A 25,216-nucleotide genomic window follows, 5' to 3' on the forward strand; every position below is an offset into this window, starting at 1 on the left:
TTGCACTGATTTTTACTGCAGAAGACTTGCTTGGATCCCACATTGACCCAAGATTCTCACAGAAGTCAGTTAATTTTGGTGAAGAAGAAATCATGGGGTTACATACAGTTTGGGGGCATATGAGAGATCTGCAGAGTGGATGGAAACATCAACAGCCTGAGGTATCAAGACATTTGTGCTGCCCATTGCATTACAAACCACAGGAGAAGCTGGAGCTTCCATTTGATCAGCAGGATAGCCCTCCTTCTCATACTTCAGCCTCCACATCAAAGTTCCAGGATTGGCCAGCCTGGTCCCCAAATCTGAACATTATTGAGCATGTCTTTGTAAGATTAAGGAGTGAATCCAAAGAATCTCGATGAATTCTGGGAGTCCTGCAAGAATGCTTTCTTTGCCATTCCAGTTGACTTTATTTATAAGTTATTCAAGTCATTGCAGATATGTATAAATGCAGTCCTCCAAGCTCATGGGAGTCACTCACAATATTAATTCTTTTTCCACTGCACCATGACTTTATATTCTATACTGTACATTATTTCTGTTAAGTGACACAATCTACAATGTAAAAGTGCTATACAAAAAAAAAAAAAAAGGTAAATTGAATTAAAAAAAACTTGGATAGGCGACATGACTTTTGTCAAGTAGTATACAATGTCTCTGATAAGGTATGATTTGTAGAGAGCAAGAGGTTTTATTATTTAAAAAAAATGAATTCACTCTTAGTTCTCTTTGTGGTTTTAAAATGTTGATTAAAAAAACTAACTTGGTAAAACACGACATGGTAAAACTGTTTTGTCATGTAGAAACGTTATTTGTGGCTTGAGGTGTTGGGCTGGTTACTGCAGGTGCAAAAAAAAAAAAAAAAAGGTTTGATCAGGAGGTCTCGATCCTGCTCAAAATATTTCACGAGCACATTATGTGACTTAAAACTTGGACAAGATTAAACCTAAACCAGAAGCAGATTCTTTATATTCCATATTTTAAATGTTTTGGTTGTTGATAAATGCATATACAGGCATGTATTCTTGTTTAGTGTGCGAGAGAGAGAGAGAGAGAGAGAGAGAGAGAGAGAGAGAGAAACCACTTACTACCAGAAAGTTCTTTTCATGCTTCCTGCTGCATGCTTTGCTACAGAACTGCAAAAAAAATGGCCGTTTCATCTGTGTTAAAAAGTTAGATGTTGGACTACCCACAGTATGATGTTATATATACCGTACATATAGTATCAAAATAACATGACTAAATTTAAGACTTGGACTCTAAAACGTTTCAATTTAGCATTTTTTAATAACTTTTTTTTTCTAATATATACATGTAATTAAATCGTAATAAATTGTTTAAAACATTTTTACTTTATAATCGTGACACCAAAACACGGTTCAATTTATATAGAACGAAAAAAGCGGCTATATTTAAAACAATCAAACAAAAAATAATAATAATAACTTAAAAACCCCACTTAACAGTGAATATTTCAAATACTAACACAAGTATGATCTGCAGACTTCCAGCCTTCTTCAGGGCGGAGTCAAAGTTATGCTCATTTTCCCTCCTCTTGTGGGCTGTTGGTGTGCCAAAGCAGCTATACACGGGCACGCGCATGCAGGTAGCGGTAGAAGAATTGAGGGTGAGACACCAAGGAGGTGGCAGTTTATCTGCTGGAGGTTTCTTATCTTTGTTGCTAAACAGCGACACAGCGGTAACAGGTAAAGTAATTAGATTTTTTTTTCCACATAGTTTGTTCAAAAGACTGAAAACTGCTGAGACCAGAAATAGATGTGTGAAGTTGTTTCACAGTTGGTTCACATAGCGTGTGCGCGCTGTAACACTCGGGGGCTTGTTCAATCATCGTGCGCCTTAGCTCTACAACCTTTATCAATTCATGTTTACAGCTGATATCAAAACTCCTGATTTAATGTGTGAATTTGCATAGGTATACTTTATGTATCAAATAAACATCAGCCTACACATTAGTGTTATGTTAATTAATGGATAGTAAAACCTGCTTATATTTTGTACAAATTATTAAATAGATTTATTTTTCTTAATTTTTTCTATAGTTCCAAGTTTTTATAAATTTGCTATTAGGCCTACTCTAGGAATATTGAACAGTGTACACACAACAAATCTTATATGATCGTTTATGAAAACATGTTTTAATATTAATAATAATTTATTAGAATATATTTATTATGTGTCAGCTTAATATGCTTAAAGAAGCTTTTTTAAACCAATTTAAGGTCATTTAAGTTAAAATTACAAGGTTAATTTGATTCAAAGTAATAAAACTTAACCATGTTATTTTAACATGTTATTAAAGAAGTGGATGAATCCTATCTATCTATCTATCTATCTATCTATCTATCTATCTATCTATCTATCTATCTATCTATCTATCTATCTATCTATCTATCTATCTATCTATCTATCTATCTATCTATCTAGATAGATAGATACTGATTGGTACATAGATATTGGCTACTATATCTAAAACAAACACACATAGAATATTTTTGCTGCTTCTTCAAACTCAGACCAATTCTTTATGTTTTTTTTTTTTTTTTGGGACACCTTAATTGTTTTATGTTCAATCAACCTTAAGTTGTAAAAGCCATTGAGTTAACTTGACAAGAAGAGATTTTGTGGTGGAACCCAGCATTTTTTTTACAGTGAAGGAAGGTCTGATATTGAATGTTAAGCCTACGACAGAAGCTCTTTCCCACACCAGTTTCCCCATTTCTAAAAATGCAAAGTTGTAATCGTAATGTCATCGCAATATCAGTATTAATTCTCAAAATACAAATTGCAACATTTAAATGTGCTTTGCTTTTACGTTCGGTAGTAAGTCAGCGCAATCCTTCCCAAAGCTTACATTTGCAAAAGCACTGAGCCTCTGCACATGCAGTAACACAAAGAGACTATCTATCGAGGGAATTGGACTAAAGCTCAGTGTTTATTCAAGAAACAGCTTCCCTCTGTCACAGCAGTCAAATCAGCTTTCTGTGTAAAATGGCTTTTTTGTTTTTCTGTCTTCCTAGTAATGACTGAATCGATTTGCTAATGTTTGCATGAACCCAGAGGCCTGCATTTCAAGGACATATACTTCTTAAAAATGATAACAAATGCAGTCATTACATTAGCATTTTTAATAATTAATATTTTCATATTATTTCAGCCATGATATTATACATGGGTTTGACAGAGTCTGGCATATAATAAAGAACGCATATTTGTACAGTAAAAGTATAGATTATAGAAAGTACACACTGTAAAAAAATATCTGTAAATTGACAGTTTTTCCGTATTTTATGATTCATGTTTTTACCCCACTTATTTAGGCTTTTGAATTGCACTATGGAACCTTGGTCTTTTGGGTTGGTGTTGTATATTATGCTGCAAAAACCTGGTAATAAACTCCCAGGTTCTGTTATTTCACAAACTTAGTTCTCTATATATTACTTCTTAAACTTCTTATTACTTATATTACTTCTTGTCTAAAACTATTTAAATGTCAACAAAAGTTACTTTGTTAAACTGAAGAGTAGAATTTTCAACATCAATTCACAACCGTAAATAAACAGAAAATTCGGAAACTGTTAATTAACAGATATTTTTACAGTGCAGAGTACAGATAAAGTGTAGTAGAGACTAAATACTATGATTTTTTAAAATATATTTTTATTGACATTTAACTACAAAATGTTGTAGTATTTATTTTAACTACAGAAGCTTGAACTAAATACCCCTACACTTTAAAAAAATTCTGGGTTTCACACAATTTCTTCATATTGACCCAATACAAATCGATTAAGTTTACTTGATCATTTTAACAATCATAAGTCGACTGAACATAACACAGTTAAGTTGTCCCCAAAAACTTAAGTATTGTGCTGTTTCAACTCAGGTACACTGTAAAAAACTCAGGTACACTGTTTTTTCTGGCAGCTGGGGTGCCGTTAAATTAGCCTTAAAAAAATTAAACAGACGGTAAATTACAGACATTTACCATAAAATAATGAACGTTAAATTACAGAAATTTCCTTAAGTTTAAATTTCTGGTAAATTTCTGTAATTTACTGTTTTTTATTTCACAGTAAATGTCAGTAATTTAATGGCCGTTATTTAAAAAAAAAAAAATTCCAGCACCCCAGCTGCTGGAAAAAAAAAAGTAAAATAGCAGATTTTTAGTTTTAAAAACAGTTTAGTTTGAACAAGCAGCAAAAGTCTTTTTTTTTCTTTTTTTTTTGTGTGTGTATGTTCAAGCTCTCCAATATGATTTGATTTGATCCGAGACAAGAGCATACTGATAATCAATAAAGCGAGAACATTTGACAGTCATCTTGGCTAAAACAAGGCTAAATTTAGGCTGTCAGTGAAAATCTAATAGATGTCTAAGAATAAGCCAAAACAAGACTAGTCATCAAATAAACTGAAATGAATGACTGCCCATACGAAGTCTGTCTAATCTGTCTATTTGACGACTAGTCTAGTTTTGGGATATTCTTAGATGTCTATTAGATTTTCACTGACAGCCGAAGTTTTATCTTGTTTTAGCCAAGCTGCCTATGTTTAGATGCCTGTTAGATGTCTATTAAGCACAAAATTGTTTGCTGTGATCAAGTAAGTCTCAAGCATTGTATTTATTATACCTTGTAATGTTTTTTATTATATTTAAAGTAGGTTTTGAATGGACATTTTTGCCATGGGCTTTTGATAATCTTTATTAAAATTATTTCTGCAAAGAAGACATTCTGGTGCATTCACTAAATGCAATCGCTCTCATTTTTCTTTCATATTCAAATTAGGTCAGATTAATCCACAAAACCAAAACAAGACAGCTTTCCTCTGCATAAACTTGGCTAATTGTGTCACCGAACAGTGAACAGATAGCGTTTCTGTAGTGTTTGCAGTCAGGGAATAAATTGGGTTGCTAATTATAATGGATTTCACACTTAGCACTCAATTTAATGGGAATGTGTTGCTTTTTGAACATGTGTCTTTGTGTTCTCGTTGTCTCAGTGTGGGGTACAGCAGGGGGAGCTCAATTTAGGGAGAGATAACTGAGCACTTTGGAAGTGACAGAGCACATTAGCATGACTGACAGATCAAATCGCTGCTCATCTGAGAAGCATTTTCTTTTTTCATAAGGCCAGAGGGGGGAGAGGGAGGAAAGGATGACTTCAGATCTGTGTCTCAGATGCAGCTCAGTGTAATCTAGAGGTGACAAATTGAAATAGATGACATCGAAAGCTAAGTCAGTAGAGTAGGACACTGCATACCAGTGTGTGGATGGCCTAAAATAGCATGTACAGTAAAATGCCACAAATAGCAATTGAGATTGACTGATAGAATTAAGACATTGACATTTTTTTTTTCTGCTCATGATTGGAGAATTTATTATCAATCCAGGAGACATGATGTACATGTAATTGATTTAAACATCAAGTACTTTATTCCTAAACAGTTGTAGGCCTAAAACACTGTGAAGTGTTAAAAATCTTAAGTCTTAAAAAGTATTAACCTTTATTTACTGTTTGGGATGTTTTTATCCACTCTGGTGTGATTTTGAGTCTTGATTTGACTATTACGTTGTCTGTGTTTCAGCTAGAAGAATGATTTTTGGTGACAAATCTTATTTTGACACATATTTTGAGAAAATGCTTTGATTTAAAAAAAAAAGAAAAAAACTCAACAATACACTAGGCAAATTTACTACCCTTTTGTTATGTTAGAGGTGAAAACATTATCTGAATTAAACTGCTGTAAAAATGCATCAGATAAAGTTTTTTGCACAAATCTGTTTATCAACCTCAGTCCTGATCAAAACATAACAGGATTTTAACTCTTTAATTGCCAAATTCATAAATGACGTCACTGATTTGGTGAAAAAAAAAAAATGACGTGTTTTCAATAAGAAAAGTAATTATGGAATGGACTTTTATCTTTTAGCAAACATTCCATTATGACCACATTTTTTTATTACAAAACCATGACACCATATAATTATGTATGTTTGATTTTTGGTGGTTTTCCCTGTTGGGAAGAGGTCTAATTTTTAATTTTTACTGTTGATCATCACTTAGCACCAATAACCTTTTAGATGAGCCTGTGCAAAAAAAAAACAAAAAAAAAAAAACCTTAGTTTCAGAGATGAGTCTGAAATACGGGAGACTCCTGGGAAAATGGGAGTGTTGGCAGGTATGAGTATAACAGCAAATTAAAGTGTGTGTATGTGTGTCTGTGAGTGTCTGAGAGTGACCCTAGCGCACTTGATGTGTATAAGAAAATGAAAATATGCATCTCAGTTCTCAGAACTACATGGAGTAAGCAAAAACAAAGACTGTATATTTCTGCACCATCAAATGTTGTTATAATAGGTCAATGGGGCAAAACCAACATTAAATTAGGGAGAAAAAATGAAAATCTAACAATGCATCAAAGCCAATATTGTCACTAATCGTTCACATGTCCGAGACTGTGATAAAAGTAAAAAAAAAAAAAATCCATTACACAATTAATTTCATATTGAAAATACGTCAGTTACCAAGTCATTGACATCACTTGTGAACTTGGCAATAAAAAAAGTTAAAAATCTGTAATTTTCTAAACAATTTAGTAGTTTTGATCAGGACTGAGGTTGATTAACAGATTTATGCAAAAGCAAAGTTTGAAAAAAAAATGCATTTTTACAGCAGTTAAAATTAGTGAATGTTTTCATTACTAACATCAAAAGGTAGCAAATTTGAACAGTGCACAATAGTTAAGCTATACAGTTATCGTAGGAATAGCATTGTATGAGTCAAAAAATTTGCTTTTATTGCAAAAAAACACCAGAACATCAAGTAAAAAATATTATTTTATCTTATTTATTTCCTACTGTAAATATATCAAAACTTACATTTTGCTTGGTCCTATACACTGCTGGGAACTTATTTTGCACTACTTTAAAGGCAATATTCTCATGATGTAGATTTTATTTTAACACTCACCAGTGTCTCTCAGCCAGATATAACTTTATCTTAAATTATGCATCGATGGAAATCTACCTTAAGCAGATGATATATAAATCTCAATTAAAGAAAATATGACTGGTTTTGTTGTCCAGGATCATATTTGTCTTTTTTTTTAACGGTTCTTAAGAAATATATTGAGCAGTTTGTTTGTCCATAATGATTTTTTATTATAAAACAGCTGCATGTATAATAAGATGCATAGATTTATGCATCAACATGTTCCTGTCCACATTCATTTTTCAGTCACTGAGTTGTGAAATGGGTGTTTCTTAATAATGGAGAAGTGAAAATGAAACTTTTTTTTTTGACTTGAGGCACAAAAGTTGTCCAAATATCCTTGTTCCCCTATACAGCCTGAAATATTACCAGTATTTACTGTATGCTGTAATTATGGTAAAGTGGCTTGTTCTCAAAGTGTTTTTGTTTCAACAAAATACTAGTTTTTGCTTAAATATGTAACTAGAGCATTATTTAAATAGCATTGAAATACCAAAATCGAAATTTAACACGAAAATCTAATTAATCGATAACACTAGAGAAATTGCCCAGCCTTTAATTCATGCTGGACCTGCAGTCCCCTTGGAAGTTCCCTAAGGCCCGCAGGTGGCAGCTGAAATCTTGGTTGAGAACTAAGACGTTGAACTGAAAAAATGACTAAAAAAATCGAATTATGACAAAAGAGTATGATAAGAATGAAAAGTCAACCATTGGGCGGCATTATGGCTAAGTGATTAGCACTGTCGCCTCACAGGCATATCACCCTTCAGCCCAAGACCAGTGTAGTGGCTATTTTCTCTAAGGAGGCTCTCTCAGTGGTCAAGAAACAAAGTCTTACCCGGGATGTCTTTTACAAGTTTTATTCTTTATAAAGAAGATCACAGTCATACAGCAGCAACAGTTTCTGCAGAGTGAGATACTAAAGCCAAGTGTGTTCACCCTTTTATCTGGTTTGTACTGCTTACGAGGTCAACTCCCAATAAGGCCTCATCTACAATTACGTCAGGCGTCTTCTGCTGTTCGTGCGATATGCTCATAACAACCACACATCCTTCTTAGGATAATGAAAAAGCTTTCACCTAAAGAAATATAGTTATCTATAAAAATGTACACATAGGTTTTATGATGAACATATGGAGAACACAGATACACACACATGTAATAATGAGTCTTAGACAAGTTTCTAACATATAAAGCTCATCTAAAAATGAATTTCCATTACACCAGTTACTCATTGAAGCAAAGCAGGGCTGAGCCTGGCCAGTACCTGGATGGGAGACCACATGGAAAAGCTAGGTTGCTGTTGGAAAGTGTGTAAGTGAGGCCAGCAGAGGGCGCTCAACCTGTGTTCAAAAGGTCCTCACTCTTTCCGGGCATTAAAAATCCCATGGCACTTCTCGTAAAGAGTAGGGGTGTAACCCTGGTGTCCTGGCCAAATTCCCTCCATCGGCCCCCCATCATAGCCTTCCAATCATCCCCATCCACCGAATTGGCTTTATCACTATCTCTCCACTCCCCCTATAGCTGGTGTGTGGTGAGCGCACTGGCACCATTGTCCTCTGGCTGCCGTCTCATCTTCCAAGATGCTGCACACTGGTGGCGTTTTGGAGAGCACCCTAATAATTGTCAATCGCTTTGGTTGTATGGCCATACACAATAAATGCGCTATATAAATACACATTAAATAACAAGTTTGCTGGTTCGAGTCCCAGCTGTGTCCGTTGGCATTTCTGTGTAGAGTTTGCATGTTCTCCTTATGTTCGTGTGGGTTTCCTCTGGGTGCTCCAGTTTCTCCTCACAGTCCAAAGACATGTGCTATAAGTGAATATTGTAAGCTAAATTGTCTGTAGTGTATGAGTGTGTGATTGTGAGAGTGTATGGGTGTTTCCCAATACTGGGTTGCGGCTGGAAGGGCATCCGCTGGAATAGTTGGCGTTCATTCTGCTTTGGCATCCTCTAAAAAACATGAATGAAATAATCTGTTGTTCACAAAGGCTCACAAGTCAAAATATTGTGTTTTGTGATCTGTTTTATGATGGACTACACTCAGAAATAAAGGTACACGAGCTGTCACTGGGGTGGTACCTTTTCAAAAGGTACAAATTTGTACCTCAAAGATCCATATTATTACCTCATGGGTACATATTAGTACCTATTAGGTATTAATATATCCATTTGGGGTACCAATATGGACCCTTAAAGAAAAGGTACAACCCCAGTGACAGCTCGTGTACCTTTATTTCTGAGAGTGTAAACTAGAATTATTTAAATAGCACATTACATTATTTCCCAGATGGCTGGTAACATATTTTCTTCTTTTTTTAATTTTAGTCTTTTAACACAGAGACTGTGTTAACCTATGATTATATTACTTATGTGATCTAATGCACAGCTTTCAAATGGCTTTATGTAAACAGCTTATGATCACTGTTGGGAAAAGTTACTTTTGACAGCAATGCATTAGCATAAAAAGTAACAAGTTGCATTATCTAATTACTTTTTATGGTAAGTAATGTTTTTAGTTACTTTTGAGTTAGTTTTGTGTTATTTTTTCTTACCTTACCTAAGGCTTGATCTCTTTCTTTATTTTGTACACTTTATTTACCTTAAAAACCCACACTTAAATATTTATTAATTCATTCATTTTCTTTTCGGCTTATTTATCAGGGTTCGCCACAGTGGAATGAATCACTAACTTATCCAACATACTGTATGTTTTACACAGCTGATGCCCTTCCAGCTGCAACCCAGTACTGGGAAACACCATACACACTCATTCACACTCATACCCTATTGCCAATTTAGTTTATTAAATTCATCTATTACACATGACTTTTGACTGTGGGGGAAACCGGAGCACTCTAAGAAAACCCACACCAACAGGGGGAGAACATGCAAACTCCACACAGAAATGCCAACTGACCCAGCCGGGACTTGAACCAGCGACCTTCTTGCTGTGGGGTGACAGTGCTAACCACTGAGCCACCGTGTCGCTCACCAAAATATTGAATTTAGGTTAATGTTATCTTCTGAGAACTTCCTGGTATCGATTAATACAAGTTTAAAGTAATGTGTTTGCTACTTTTGTACTTTACATAATGCTAGTCAAGGAAAATCACTCTCCATTGAGAAAATCCCCTTTTTCTTTACTTCAATGTGTTTAAAATAATGAGAGTACTTCCATGACCGAAATGTCAGCCAAAGACATCCTCGTTTCTGTCTGCTCCTGCAGGGAAACACATTCTCTGATTGGATGCATGATTCATCATGACCACGTTAATCTTTACTCAGCAATTAATTTTGTAAAATCTAATGAATTAAACTAAAAAGTAACTCGCATTAAATTTTTAATAAAGTAACACTAACATTATTGATTAATATTTTTAATTGTAATGCATTATCCCCATCATTGCTCATGATAAGCATTTTCAGTGTTTCAGAGTGGTTATGTTTGGCTGCTCCTGACATTTTTGTCACTTTTGAAAATGTACCAACCGTCATACAAAATTATACATCAATCTGTTCTCCACACTCCATAGATTGGAAGCATTTGAAGTTCATCACTAGAATAGAAAGTCTATGGTTTTGATGTGAAATAAATAAACGAATAAACAAAAAATAAATGGTAGCTTTGTAATTTTACTGTTATAAAATAAGACTACTAATAGTAAACAAAAATGTTAGTAATACATTTAACAATCATATACTTCTCATGTGTTAACAATTCAAAAGCATTTAAACGCCACTGTTCTTCATACATAAATGAATGACCATGGACTTTAAAGAGTGCAAGGATCATACAGCAAAAGCTTTAAAAGATGACTGATGACTTTAAATATAGCCTAAGCTCGCCTAAACCCTTTAGCCTAGATCATTATATTGCAAACCGTTAACAAATAGTTCAAGTGTATACTGCAAAGTTCCTCTTTTCCAGTACCCAAAACCACTTTTCTTTCTCACTCACGTGCTTGTCTTCTAGCATCGTCACCATCTTGGGCAAGAACACGCATCATACTGTAGTAATTAAATATAATTGAATCTGCGTTTCCTCCTCTTCTGTTGCTGCCGCTCTCCTTCCTCCTGATCCTGATGGAAATGATCCTCATTACCAGCATCCTTTCCTTTCCTCTTCTCTTCACTCTGAAAAGCCCAATTCAGAACAGAACAGAGAGGACATTTGAAACTGCTCAACCAATCTGGTTAAAAAGAGGATCAAACAACTTTGTTAAAAACATTCTGTTATTTAATTAAATTTCCTATGCACCCATTGTAAATATGAAGGGAAGTTTTGTTTACCATGGTCTTTTTAAGAGGGTTATCACTTTGTTTATCAAGTAATTTGATTACAACGTCAGTAAAATATAATAGCTTACATTTTTTTAAATCACATCTATTAGATACCACATGTATTAGGATTTCTGATAATATTTTTATGAATAATAATACGTAATCCATATGTTCTCCAGGTGTTGCTGTGATGGCCTCTTGAAACCAGTTACACAAGTGTCTTGACATCCTCCGATCACAAGCAGTGTTTTATAGTAAGGCTTGACCTCTTGATCTATCATTATGAGTTAAAACAATATACAGTCAATCCCGAAATTATTCATACCCGTGCAAATTCTGATAAAGTTTCTGTTAAAATGTAAATAATAAATATGTAAATATAATGTAAACCTAAATACAATGATGCCTCTTGTAAATCATCTTATGATCTTTTAATAGGCGTCTGGGTCATCAATAATAATTTAAAAAATACTTAAATAAACAAGGTTAAATTTTTAAATAAAAAAGGTTAAATAAACATGACTTTAAATCAGAATTTGCCAGGGGTATGAATCATTTCGGGCTTGACTGTATATGTTATTCTGTGGTGTAAAGTAAAAAATTACAATACTCAAATTAATTTTATGATTTTCTGAGTAGAGGTGGTCCAGAGTGTATTTCTAAGGCTTGGTTGTGTTTATAAGAAGCAAAGCAATGTGTGCTCATGCTTCATTTGTAAAAAAAATCATGTTCATTTTTCATATATCTTACTTTAATTATACACAGCTACTCAGCTAACATAAAAATTATATATAAACGCCATATTTCCTAGTTCCTCCGAAAGCTCTCCCTCAAAAGGCTCTGATTGGTCAGCAAACATAATGTGCTGTCATTCACAGATCAGCTCTATTACACTAGGAAACGCCATGCCTCTACTATCAAGCGCTTTGCCGTTGGGTAAATACACTTTCGGTCAATATAACTGTGTCAGTGCGAGCCTGATTTAGAAAGAAACTAAAAAGGACACAGCTAAACCTCACGCCTGCTCTTTAAAATAAAATCTGACTAGTGTCTTTCATATATATTCGGGTTATAAGCATGTGTAAGTAACATTCGCATATCTTTTGCGAGTTAGTTACTTCAGATGTAGAACACAGGGAAAGAGGCTGCATATAGACACACTCCAGCTCTGCTGAAGACTGTGAGTGTTTACAGCGGTTTGACTGATAAATATTAATTTGTAGCTAAATTGTTAACAGTGCCAAACAGCATTCCCATTGTTTACATCCTTGTTTACGTTCTTGCTACAACATACTGTTAATGCTAGAAACTATGCATAAAATATATAAATTAAAAAAAAATACAAATACTTACAGGTTGTGGCTTACAATCCACAGCTTTATCTATTATGGTTGGAGCTGATCCTTGTTTGATAGTTGTTAGCTGAACCCAGCACTGAACTGGGAGAGATTCTGAAAGCTGAACTTTGTCAAATGCTAGAGCTATATATTATGTATAATTCCCTGGAACATAATTAGATGACGTAATGCCGCAGTGGGTAGCGCTTTTGCCTCACAACAAGAAGGTCGCTGGTTCGAGCCTCAGCTGGGTCAGTTGGCATTTCTGTGTGGAGTTTGCATGTTCTCCCTGCATTTGTGTGGGTTTCCTCCAGGTGCTCTGGTTTCCCCCACAAGTCCAAAGACATGCGGTACAGGTGAATTAGGTAAGCTAAAATTGTCCATAGTGTATGTGTGTGAATGAGTGTATAAATATGCTTTCCAGTGGTGAGTTGCAGCTGGAAGGGCATCCACTGCATAAAACATGCTGAATAAGTTGGCGGTTAATTCCACTGTGGTGACCCCTGATTAATAGAGGGACTAAACCGAAAACAAAATGAATGAATGGAACATAGATAAAATTAAAATGTAAGCACTTCTGTCTTTGTGTCATATCCTTTGGAGGCCCAAATGCATAAACAGAACAAGCTCTGTGGAAATGGCAGCATTTGAACGGCAGTTAAGCTTTCTCTGCCATAACATTACAGCACTTCAGTGGCCATGTCCATTGTCTCATTTCCATTGAACTTTGAGCGGATTACATTCAGAGATGTTGTTTATGTTCACTCAGCTGCATTACACATCAACTAAAGTTTAAAATATGATATCAAAGTGGACCACCCCTTTAAAAAAATGTGTACATTTACTTTCCCTTGAGTACATTTGTAATGCCGTATCAGTGCTTTTACTGCTCTTTTTGTATTTATACCTGCAGACATTATTTAATTAGTTTATTTTGTCTCATAGACAAGATCTAGCTAAATAATATAATTAGTCTTTCTATGATATGCATAGAAAAACCACATAACAGAAACACTGACCTCAAGACAGATGCTTTCTAAATGCAGCACACATGTAGACCTCAGAAGCATTAAGTGTCCGAGAAGATGCAAAATCATTACATGCAATGGCAGAGAGAGTGTTTAGTATGCATGTCACAGATGAGCCTACTGTATGATGACAATAATCAACAAAAGGTCTTAAACAATAACTCAATGCACTACAGAATGTTACGTTTTCAAATACATGCACAAATTGTATGTGCTCTATAAATGTTGCACAAGCTTGTTTTGAAGCAGCAACTGCAGGACACTCGTAGACTGTTAATCAGAGTTCAAAGTGCATAACATAAGCGTTAACATTTGGTCGCAGCTAGATTTTTGCCTCATATAATAGGTCACACATATTTTGCTCCGCATGTAAATGCATCAGTCTGTTTACTGGTTATTAAAGGTGCAGATATTAATGTAATGTGTTTTCACATTAAATGAATTCCACATTTTAAATCTATAGTCCACCATGATTGACAAATAATGTAACTTAACATCCTTAAAAGAAAGCAGCATTGATGTAAGCTACATTTGTGTATGGGTGCAATCATTTTCACAACACTCACTACTCTTGAGTATTAGAAGGGCAAATTTTTATTCATATTTTGAGTAGTAATTGTAACAGTAGTGTATATATGATACTTTTACTTGCACTACATTATTTGGCGCCTTTATTTGAGTTTGATTTTTCTCTATTCTTTCTACCACTGATTTTATGCTTAATTTAACCTTGACCCCTTTAAAAACTTCAGTACTTAACCAAATCTTAAAACAGAATAAAGACAGAGGATCCTTTTTTATAGCCAACATGCTCAGCTTTGTGCACATTTGCATTGCGTACAATTGTGACTAGACTGCTAACCACAGCTGCACACATTTGCTCAGCAAGAACATCAGCAGTTGTTTGACCTCTCCTCCCTCTCACAAGCCTGAGGTTAACACATTTCTGTTCATTTTCTGCTACTATTGACATCATGGTTTGTCTAACATGCAGCCTCTCTCAATCTCTTATTTGCAGACCCTGTCCTCTGCTCTGCCTCTCAGTTTTTCACAATGGAGGCTAGAGGAAAGTATGACTTCAGTGGCACGGCAGAAGACGAGCTCAGCTTCAGGAAAGGAGACACTCTGAAGGTCAGTTACTGATGACCTAAATGCACAAACCAAAAAGCTTTTACTTTAGTTGTGAGGTCGTCAAATCAGGGCTTTACTGTTTGAGGCAGCCATTGCATTGAGCACCACTTGAAAAAAATTTAATGCGAAAACATTTGCTATTTGAGGTTATAAGACTGTTATTTTGTACATAGTAAAAATGACTTGCTTAAATATTTATCTTGGGATGCTCAAGAAATAAAAAAGGACAAGGCACTCTGGATCACTTTATAAATATTTTAGACACTTTTTAAACACATATGTACAGGTATAAAGTTGGAGGTGACCAGACAGATGTCATGTGATCTGTCTAGTAAATGTGGGTATGCCTGTGGGACAAAAGTTGAAACCATTTTTGAGTGGTGCTCAGTTTTTCTAAACCAGTGGCAATGCATTATGGGCATAGCTATTGAACAGTCAAAATTTGTAAATTACACTTTAAACAAAATTTATTTTTTTTATTTCATTTTTTTATGCTGGTTGAAAGTCTCTTCACAATTCAATAGTAGTGATTAAAGTAAATGATCTAAAGGAATGTTTTTTTTTAATATTCTGGGTAGGGCATAAGACTAAAAATGTTTATCCAATTTTAAATTTTTAATTCTGATAAGTAGCCCAAACTGTCTGTCAACAAATGTAGATTTGTACATCTGCGCAGCCATTCATGCAGATCCGCCGTTTGCACGTGCACGCATACCACGTTCATGTGCACACAAGACAGAGAGTGACAGCAGTAAAAACAAATGCTGAATCAAAACTTTTGAAAATCCTGAATCAATATTGAAGTTACTTTTGCACACTGGAAGAAGGACGACACCCTGACTGAAGTATGTCTTTTAGACAGGTAATGTTGTGTTTAAAACTATTTTAGTCATGCAAAGCTTATGTAGATTTAGTTGTTTTATGAATGGGTTATATGCACAGAAGTGTTGTTCAGCCACTGAAATCTTCCGGCGAAAGATTGATGTGACTATTTTCAGTTTCATAAGGGCCTTTCACAGCATCGATAATGTAGATGTTTATTTAGTTTAACAACAGAACATAAGTAAATACCACTATTCCACCTAGCCTGCTTTACTGAGGGAAGTTGCTTTTATTTTCATATTGGTTTACATTTAAACAATGACAACCTGTGACGTGCTCGCTATATCGTTTACCGAGCTGTCACACTCAAATAAATGTTCTGATGGATCCAAGTGCGAGTGAACAAAAAGTATTTATTTGACACAGTCAAAACAAATGCAAGGAATGAGTGCGGTGTTAGGGCTAGGAGAAACAGGGCAGGTATCAGGCAGGAAAACAGGGTCCTGTAGAAACTCCTCACGGTCCTGAGCACAGACAGATAGCACACATAAGCACATGTAATGAACTGACAATGACACACAGAAAACGTCGCCTATATATAGGCACGAATATGAGCCTCAGCTGGCGGACTAATCAAGCTAGCTGAGTGCCGTCATAACACGTGATCAGAACAAATACACATGGAGAACAAAAACAAAACAAACCCACATGATCAAACAGACACTCCGGAAGAGCGCACAAACCTGCAACCGTGACAACGAGCTACTTTGAATATTCAGTCTGAAATAGCATGCTATTATGGGTTAGTAATAAGTGTAATTCCTGCACGCCATTAGCCAACCACTAAGCAGAGTCGCTTTAGGACAAAGCGTGTGAGAAAGTGAGACCAGTGATCCTTACATGCATGAAATATTACACATCATGACAAGTTTTGCTTGCTGCCGAACTGAAAACGTGCTAGATATTTTTGTTCGTTATTGTAGTATTATAAAAATACTCGGTATAAAGTTTGGCCAATGACATGATTAAAAAGCACGTCATTTCAGGCGGCATGGCATTGGACGGCAGGGGAGGGACTGTGTTTTCAAAGAAATTATGCTAACGGTTAGCATTTTGGCAGATCACCTACTGCACCTTTAAATAATAAATCTATAAATCTATTTAGTAAAACCACATTTGTAAGGAAGCTTATCTTCGACATGTAAAGGATTGCTTATAGCATGAAAAATCATAATAATGCATGTTATTGGGTACAAAGTCATGCGTCATAGTTATAATTAAAATTATTAGATAACAATCATGTTCTTTATGTTATAATTAGGTATTTTGACTTGATGGCTGGTCACACTTGTGCAATTACTACATGAACTATGACAAAAGTCACAAATGGTGAAACAAGTCAGGTCATAAAAATGTCTGTGGCCTTTATGACCTAAACATGACAATTGATTCTGACTTCTCATACTTTAAATATTTCATATTAAAATTTCAACTTTTATTGTCTTTGTTTTGTTGTGATATATGTATTTTGTTAATGTACTTTATAAAATCTTTTTAAACAATTCTGACTTATAATGACATAATTCTGATTTTATTTATATATTAATTGTCATTTTTAAAAAGCATGTTTTTCTGTTTTTTTGACAGATTCTGGGGTCTCAGGACGATTGGTTCAAAGCAGAGTTACATGGCCATGAGGGTTATGTGCCGAAAAACTATGTTGACAGGCAGATACCGAGGTAAGCTACAATACTATTATACTAATCTTTGCACACCACATGCAAATAATCACTGAACGTGCAGTACTTAATATAGTGGGATCTGTAAATAGATCATAATGAACAATGTAATGTATTCTTTTGCAGCTGGTTTAAAGAGAGCGCCAGTCGCGGATCAGCTGAGGAGACGCTCATGTCTCGAGAGGTGGGCGCTTTCCTGATTCGAGGCAGCCAGAGTTCACCTGGAGATTTCTCCATCTCTGTCAGGTAACTCAAAATTATTATTAAAGTCACAAAATTACTTTATACTTTAGTGTGAATTTCAAGAGATGAAGAAGAAAATTCACATTTATTCACCCTTGAGTTTTCAAATCTTTATGAGTTTCTGTTTTCTATTGAACACAAAGGATGATGGAATGCAGTAGCCATTGAATAAAATATATATACAGTTCTCAGCATACAGTATATAAGTACATCCCTCACAAACCATTCATTCATTCATTTTCCTTTGGCTTAGTCCCTTATTTATCAGTGGTCGCCACAGAGGAATGAACAGCCAACTAGTCCAGCATATGTATTTCACAGCGGATGACCTTTCAGCCACAACTCAGTACTAGGAAACCCCTCACAAATCCATCATTTAAATTAATATTTTCTATAAAATGCTTTATAATATTATATGTGTGCGTATATATTAGATAAAATAATTTACAATAACGGTCTAAACTGGTACCCCAAATTTACAAAATTAACAAAAAGAGCAAAAATCAAGAGAAACTAAAAATGTAGTCGAAATTTTGTAGTTTGTAATTTTTTTGCAATATTTTGCATGAATTTAAATGTATTATCTTTCCATTTCTAAAGATATTCGGTAACTAAAATATTATTTTAATAAATATATCTGTTTAATAAATCTGTTTTGTTCAAATGCGTCAAAATATATTTCCTATTCACTGAGAAATGGAATAAATATTCATTTGCTAAAATGGGGTGTTATTACAGTATTTAAGCTGAGCACTGTATCTATGTTGTTACTATCAGTTTCCAACATTCTGCAAAATATCTTCTTTTGTGTTTAACTGAAGAAAGAAACTCAAACAGGTATATGGAACAACTGGAGGATGAAGAAATTCATTTTAACCTGCAGACTTAATAAAAACGGTTGAAATCAGAATTATTAAACCCCCTTTGATTTTTAAAAAAATCTTTTTTAAATATTTCCCAAATGATGTTTAACAGAGCAAGGAAATTTTCACAATATGTCTGATAATATTTTTTCTTCTGGAGAAAGTCTTATTTGTTATATTTTGGCTAGAATAAAAGCAGTTTTTAATTATTTAAATACCATTTTATGGTCAAAATTATTAGCCCCTTTTAGCTATATATTTTTCCGATGGTCTACAGAACAAACCATCGTTATACAATAACTTGCCTAATTACCCTAACCTGCCTAGTTAACTAAATTAATTTAGTTAAGCCTTTAAATGTCACTTTAAGCAGTATACTGTAGAAGTGTCTTGGAAAATATCTAGTAAAATATGTCATCAAGGCAAAGATTAAATAAATCAGTTATTAGAAATGAGTTATTAAAGCTATTATGTTTAGAAATGTGCTGAAAACATATTCTCTTCGTTAAACAGAAATTAGGGAAAAAAATAAACAGGGGTTAATAATTCAGGGGGTTTCATATTTTTGACCTCAACTATATGATTTGGCTTTGTCTGTCAATCACTTCTTTTTGGCTATCAATTTTCAAAGATGCACACTGGACACCTCTTATTGCACGTTTTGGACTTTCTCAGAATATAGCAGGGTTATCGAGCTGTACTGCAAACACCCTTGCATTTTTGACACTGTTAGCAAGACGGTGTATTCTTTTATTTAGAAACAAAGATTTCCCCAGAGTTTTGGCAATTGGTTGCAAGATGCAATGAGTAAAAATCAGGTTTACAATAAATGGCAATACAAGGGCTTTTTCTGAAACATGAGACCAATTTAGAATTTTCTTTTCTGAGCATGTCAGTATCTCTTCAAACTGTCTAAATCTTAGGGCAATACAAATCTAAATCTTAGGGCCTTTCAATTGCAAAGCAAATGTAATTAAGTACATTGTACAAATACCTGAGGATAATTGTTTGTAGTATTGAATTATCAAGGTATATATGTATTCTTTACAGCTTTTTTTATTATTATTTATTACATTTTTTAAAATTATTTTTTTAGTTTTTAATTTATTCAAATTTTTTATTCATTTCTTTATTTGTTCATTTATTTTCTCTCTTAGATAATTGTAATTTCATCTTGTTTAGATGGTTGGGGTGGAAATAATATTTGTTTAAATTTTCCTGTAAAATGACTTTGTTATATCTGTAAAAGTTTAATAAACAGATCAAAAAAAGAGAAGAAAATAACTGTGAAAGATCCCTTTAAAAATGATATTGTGATATTGTTTATGACTGGGGGAGGCACAAAAGTATGGAGGCTTTTCATCTTTTCCTCAAGCACCTATTAGAATAATATTGCACAAAAATAAAACAAATTATATAAAGTGACTTGTTAGCCTAATACTAATATTTCAGCTAGCTTGTGAAGGCCACTGAATGCTATAAAGCTGTAACCACACAAATATTAATGTCAGTCTTCTTGCCACTAAGGCCACGAGGCTGGAAGACTTTCACAAATGAGAGCTTCTGCCCACACACGCACAGACTGAATCTAGCCTGTGGAAAAACCCCATCAATAATGCATCAATAACATCCATCTTATTACAGCGGTCAGACAGTCCATTTGTTTTAGCCATCCTCTCATAAATCAGCTATACAGTAGGTCACACTGTAAGACTGAGGGAGAGAGAGAAAGAGAAAGAGAGAATGAGAGAGGGTTCCCTCTAGTGCAGAGAGAAGGTTGTGCAGGTTTTGTTAACTTGTTTATTCAAACCTGCTGGAATTCAATACATCAGGACTCGTAATTAAACTTGAATAACCTGCTTCGGATAAAGACTTTGGCTGAATTGCTACTTTTTAATTGTGTCTGAAGATGTAAACAAGATAAATGAAAGCCAGTTTTAATACCACCATATGAAATTGAAAGTTCAGCCTGCGATCATATATGCATTTATACATTTTATGTACATTTGTTGAAAATATATTTTGATTGTATATTGAAAATATACATTTGTTTATTATGCTTTACAGTAAATCTTTCATATCAGTAAACAATATTTTAAAAAAAGATTTGCCAAGTCTTGACCAATTTCAAAATAGGGTATATGCCGAGCTAATGTTGTTCCCTTCCCATACTGATAAACTTTTAAACTTTTTAAACTTTTGACGTTTTATTGTGAGTTTTCTTTCAATTTTAAATGGGTCCTTTTACAGCATCGATGTTTTAATGCAATTTAAATACAATCAGTTAAATAGACTTTGGCATTCATGTAGTTGCTCAAATGTAAAACGAGACAAAAAGCCGTTTACTCGCACGCACCTGTCAGAATTAGCAGAGGAGCGTAGAAACTCCATTGATTATACTTGGGTGAAAAAAAAATGCTTATATTATAAACACATGGTGGGGAAAATGTAATTTAATGCAGTGCTTCTTGTACAATCTGAGACCCACTTTATATTGGATTTCATTCAGCCAGTGGAGATCTTGCGATTTTGCAATGGCATTCAGTTCATTGGAAGCGGTTAATCCAGGTTACTGGCAAATTAAAAGTCCCATTAGCATGTTTCTGCATATACCCTATGCTGGTTGCCGGAATAAGAAACTTTTTTTATAGGAGTCAAAAACATTTCAAATCAAATATTACCATAATAAAATGAAAAGTCTTGACTGAAACTGAAATGAAGTACTCTGAATTGATTACACATCCAATGAAAAATAACCATACTGTACTGTCCGCCATATACACAACACATTGCTGCTTTGTAATATAAAGGCCTTGTAATACTTGTGGAAAGCACTGCACAACTGAACTTGAATTGAATCCTATCGTTATTTAAAGTAACACAAAGCAAAAGTAGGCAGAACATATCTTGAAACAATTTTAAGTATATTATGTTTTATAAAGTTCTTTGTAAAGATCAAAATTCTTTATCAATTATCCATCAAATGTAAAGATCTAAAAAACTCTGTCTCACATTAAATGTTCAATGGTTGATTTTAGGTTATGTTGGAAAGTGACCAAAATTCAACGTCTGATAGATACAACGTCAAGGTGTAACATGATTACACATTGATATTTGGTTGATTTTAGGTTGATTATTGTTGAGGTGTTTGATTTTGACGTCAACTCGATTTTCATTTCCAAACAAAATCCAATGTCTCCACGACGTTGGCGTGCATCATGTTAACGTCCGGTGCCTGCAGCGATGTATCTCACTAAATTCATTTTATGGTTATTTAACTGTATTTAACTCTAATCTCATTTTGGTAGCTCAATTTGAAAGCACAAGGAAATTTTGTTGTAACGTGACCGAAAATATGTGAAACTCATCAAATCTGAATTTATTCTTATTATATTTAAAGCATTATGTTGTGAACACTGTTTTCTCACCCGATTCTAATGTTATCACTCAAATGGGATCAAATGGTGTTATCAGTGATGGATATTGGTCAGTAGGGCCTTCTGCGCCCACAGCCATATGGATGATAACAGCCTTATGAGCCTACAAGTAGGTGCAGAAAGCCCCAACTGGCCCATATCTATCAGCTGATAACCACTGATAACGCCCATTCAATCGAGTAATGACATTAGAATCGCCTGGTTTTCGAAACCTCCTGCTGCAGCCACCCTGTAGGTATGTGTGAATTTATTATTATATTAGGCCATCATATGACTAAAAAGACCCTGAAATAAATGTGTTGAAAAAAAAATTTATATATATATATAAATAAATATATATATAAATAAACATCTCACATTCACTTATTTATATCTAACTTCATGTTCTGTTTTTATCCCTCTCTGTTCACAGACACGATTATGATGTGCAACATTTCAAAGTTATGAAGGACAAATCGGGCCACTATTATTTGTGGACAGAGAAGTTTACCTCTCTAAACAAGCTTGTGGACTTCTACAAGACCACCTCTATATCCAAGCAGAAGGAGATCTTTCTTAGGGATGGAAGTGGAGATGAGCCAAGGGCACCCCCGCCTGTAAATAATCTCTCGATTTAAACCAATAAACACAGCACGTTTACTGTTAATATTCTAGATTGTTGTTCATGCAGAACTTCATGCACAAACTCAGTGAACTCAAGCTTAATAATTAAATTGTTCATCTTCTTTGCACTCATGAATCTGCTGATTTCCCTTTAGCTTTTCAAGGAATAGCTGATGTAAGAGAATCAAAAAGTGAAATGCTATGGTGGATATTCTTCACTTTTAATTGATTAAAATTGTCCTCGCTTTCAGATAAAGAGTCAGCCAGAAGTTCGGCCTCCCCCAGGTGGTGGCTATGGCAGTCCACAAACCTCATCACAAAACCGCAGCACAACAGATCCAACTCACAACCAAAAGGTAGTAATGTGTCAGCAGGGAAATTCTGCCCCATCTGACCTTGCATTTAAAAACTGAAAATGCTTGTTAAATTATTAATGTTTCCATTCAAACTGAATTACAGAGGCCTCTATCCATTCAGCAAACCAACTGTCCATTAAAACATTTTAAGCTTAAATAAATAATGAATATATAATGATATGTGTGTGTGTGTGCACAAGTGTGTCATTAAGATAAATATAGAATTACAATTGTTATGCATATTGCTTAACGAGAAAAAAAATAGCTTTCTAATGAGTAAAGTTGTGCAATTTTCTCAGGGTAAGAGAGGAAGTGTTGAGGAGAAATCTAACACTCTGGGTCACCAAGGGAAGAACAGCCCGGCCCCTCGACGAACCTCTGAAACTGCCCCTGCTCCGGTAGGATGCCAGAAATCTTGAAAAATTTATGACGTGTAGATCTTGTGTAAACTTTTTTTTGTAAAGGTCATGTGTGCAATAATGTCAGTGTTGAAATATATTCTTGTCCCAGAAACTAAGCTGAGACAAAAACACATACTGTATATACAGATATGAGGGAATTTTGTTGTTTCTATGAATTTAAGATTTATAATTGTGCAAAAAATGTTTTACTTTGTCAGAAATATGTCAATTTTTATTCTTGTTTTCTTAGTGAAACCTAACATGTATATTGATAGTCAATTTTATTTTCATAATATAATATAATATAATATAATATAATATAATATAATATAATATAATATAATATAATATAATATAATATAATATAATATAGGGCGTCACGGTGGCGCAGTGGGTAGCACGATCACCTCACAGCAAGAAGGTCACTGGTTCTGTGTGGAGTTTGCATGTTCTCCCCGTGTTGGCGTTGGTTTCCTCTGGGTGCTCCGGTTTCCCCCACAGTCCAAAGACATGCTCTATAGGGGAATTGAATAAGCTTAATTGGCTGTAGTGTATGTGTGTGAATACAAGAGTGTATGGGTGTTTCCCAGTGTTGCATTGGGGCTAAAAGGGCATTCGCTGTGTAAAACATATGCTGCAAAATTTGGCGGTCTTTACGCTGTGGCGACCCCTGATTAATAAAGGGGATAAGCCGAAAAGAGAATATAATGTAATATAATATAGTATTAATATAATAAAATAAAAAAAGATAGACTATAGAAGAACAAAGTTCAGGAGAATATTGGTATCTTTTATGGTACTGACACTGTTTGTTTTTGTGTGTATGTGTGTGTGTCAGAGATCAACCATACAGGTGAGAGCAATATATGACTTCACAGCAGAGGAAGACGATGAATTGGGTTTCAATAGCGGTGACATCATTGAAGTACTGGACCGTTCGGATGCGTCATGGTGGAAAGGTCGATTGCGGGGCAGGAGTGGTCTTTTCCCTGCCAATTACACAGAACAGATCTAATACTCAAAGGTGTGGAATCACCATACCAAGAGTCAAATACATGTACAATGTATGGACTGGTCCATTAAATTCAAATGAATTTCATATAGACTGCTGCAGAACTGTTGAAGACAACTGAGAAAAAGATATTTCTCATCAAAGTCTTTCGTGCTTCTCTTTTTCATATATATAACCGTTTTTTTATTTTAGAAATAAGGTACGAAGAAAGGACTATACCATTCCATTCCTTTTAGTCAAACTCTCCCAGATACAGATTATTGAATTATACAGTACATTTATACACAATGACCCCAGTTTACAAGTAGTGGAAAAGTTGGCCAGAACATTCCCAAAACATTCTTTGTTGGTTTGGTTTTGCAACCTACATAGAAAATGTTATTATGGCCTAGTGAGTACATTTGGCCAGTGTTCGGTGTTTGCTGGGACACTTGTCATCACCTTGATCATTTATAAAAGCGTTTTATTTTAGGTTTTCAAAAGGACACACTAACACAGGAGTTCTTACAGTTAGCAAGGTTTTGTTACCGTTTTGTATTGAATTATATGTTTTACCAGTTCGAACAATTTGTCAAAACAGGCCTATTACAAAGCATGTTGTTTTGTTGTACAGGATGGAAAAGATGTCAGACTCAAACATGATAACAGCAGTGTTATACAGAACTTGAATAAAAGTGCTTTCAAAAATACAGTGTTATTTTTAACGCCATACTTAAAACTAAAAACCCTTTGTTCCCAAATTTTCTTTGTTATTTCCATGTGAATAATGTTAAACTTTTTTAGTTTAGCTTTTCCTGTTGGCAGCTGTATTCGTGTCCATTCCTTTGTTTACCTTCCTGACTCTTGTCAGTTATCTTGAAACAAAAAAGTCAGACAGGGAAACTACCGTGACAGGTTGATCCGTCTTCTGTTGTAAGTTAAACAAGTGTCGTCATGTCAATTCCCAA

The 25,216-nt window shown here is 34.6% G+C and overlaps 1 protein-coding gene across 1 annotated transcript; it reads left to right on the forward strand.

Annotated features, from left to right (window-relative positions):
- The first annotated feature begins 1,583 nt into the window (after nt 1–1,583).
- Nucleotides 1,584–24,956, forward strand: grap2a (GRB2 related adaptor protein 2a). Its single transcript, NM_001017756.2, is given in 9 exon segments — nt 1,584–1,706; nt 11,477–11,551; nt 14,681–14,793; nt 17,263–17,354; nt 17,481–17,600; nt 22,310–22,493; nt 22,752–22,856; nt 23,156–23,254; nt 24,096–24,956. Coding segments are annotated over 7 exon segments (855 nt in total). The 5' UTR covers nt 1,584–1,706; nt 11,477–11,551; nt 14,681–14,715; the 3' UTR covers nt 24,273–24,956.
- Nucleotides 24,957–25,216: the final 260 nt, after the last annotated feature.

This window comes from Danio rerio, chromosome 3, assembly GCF_049306965.1.
Source record: "Danio rerio strain Tuebingen ecotype United States chromosome 3, GRCz12tu, whole genome shotgun sequence".
NCBI classification, from domain to species: domain Eukaryota; kingdom Metazoa; phylum Chordata; class Actinopteri; order Cypriniformes; family Danionidae; genus Danio; species Danio rerio.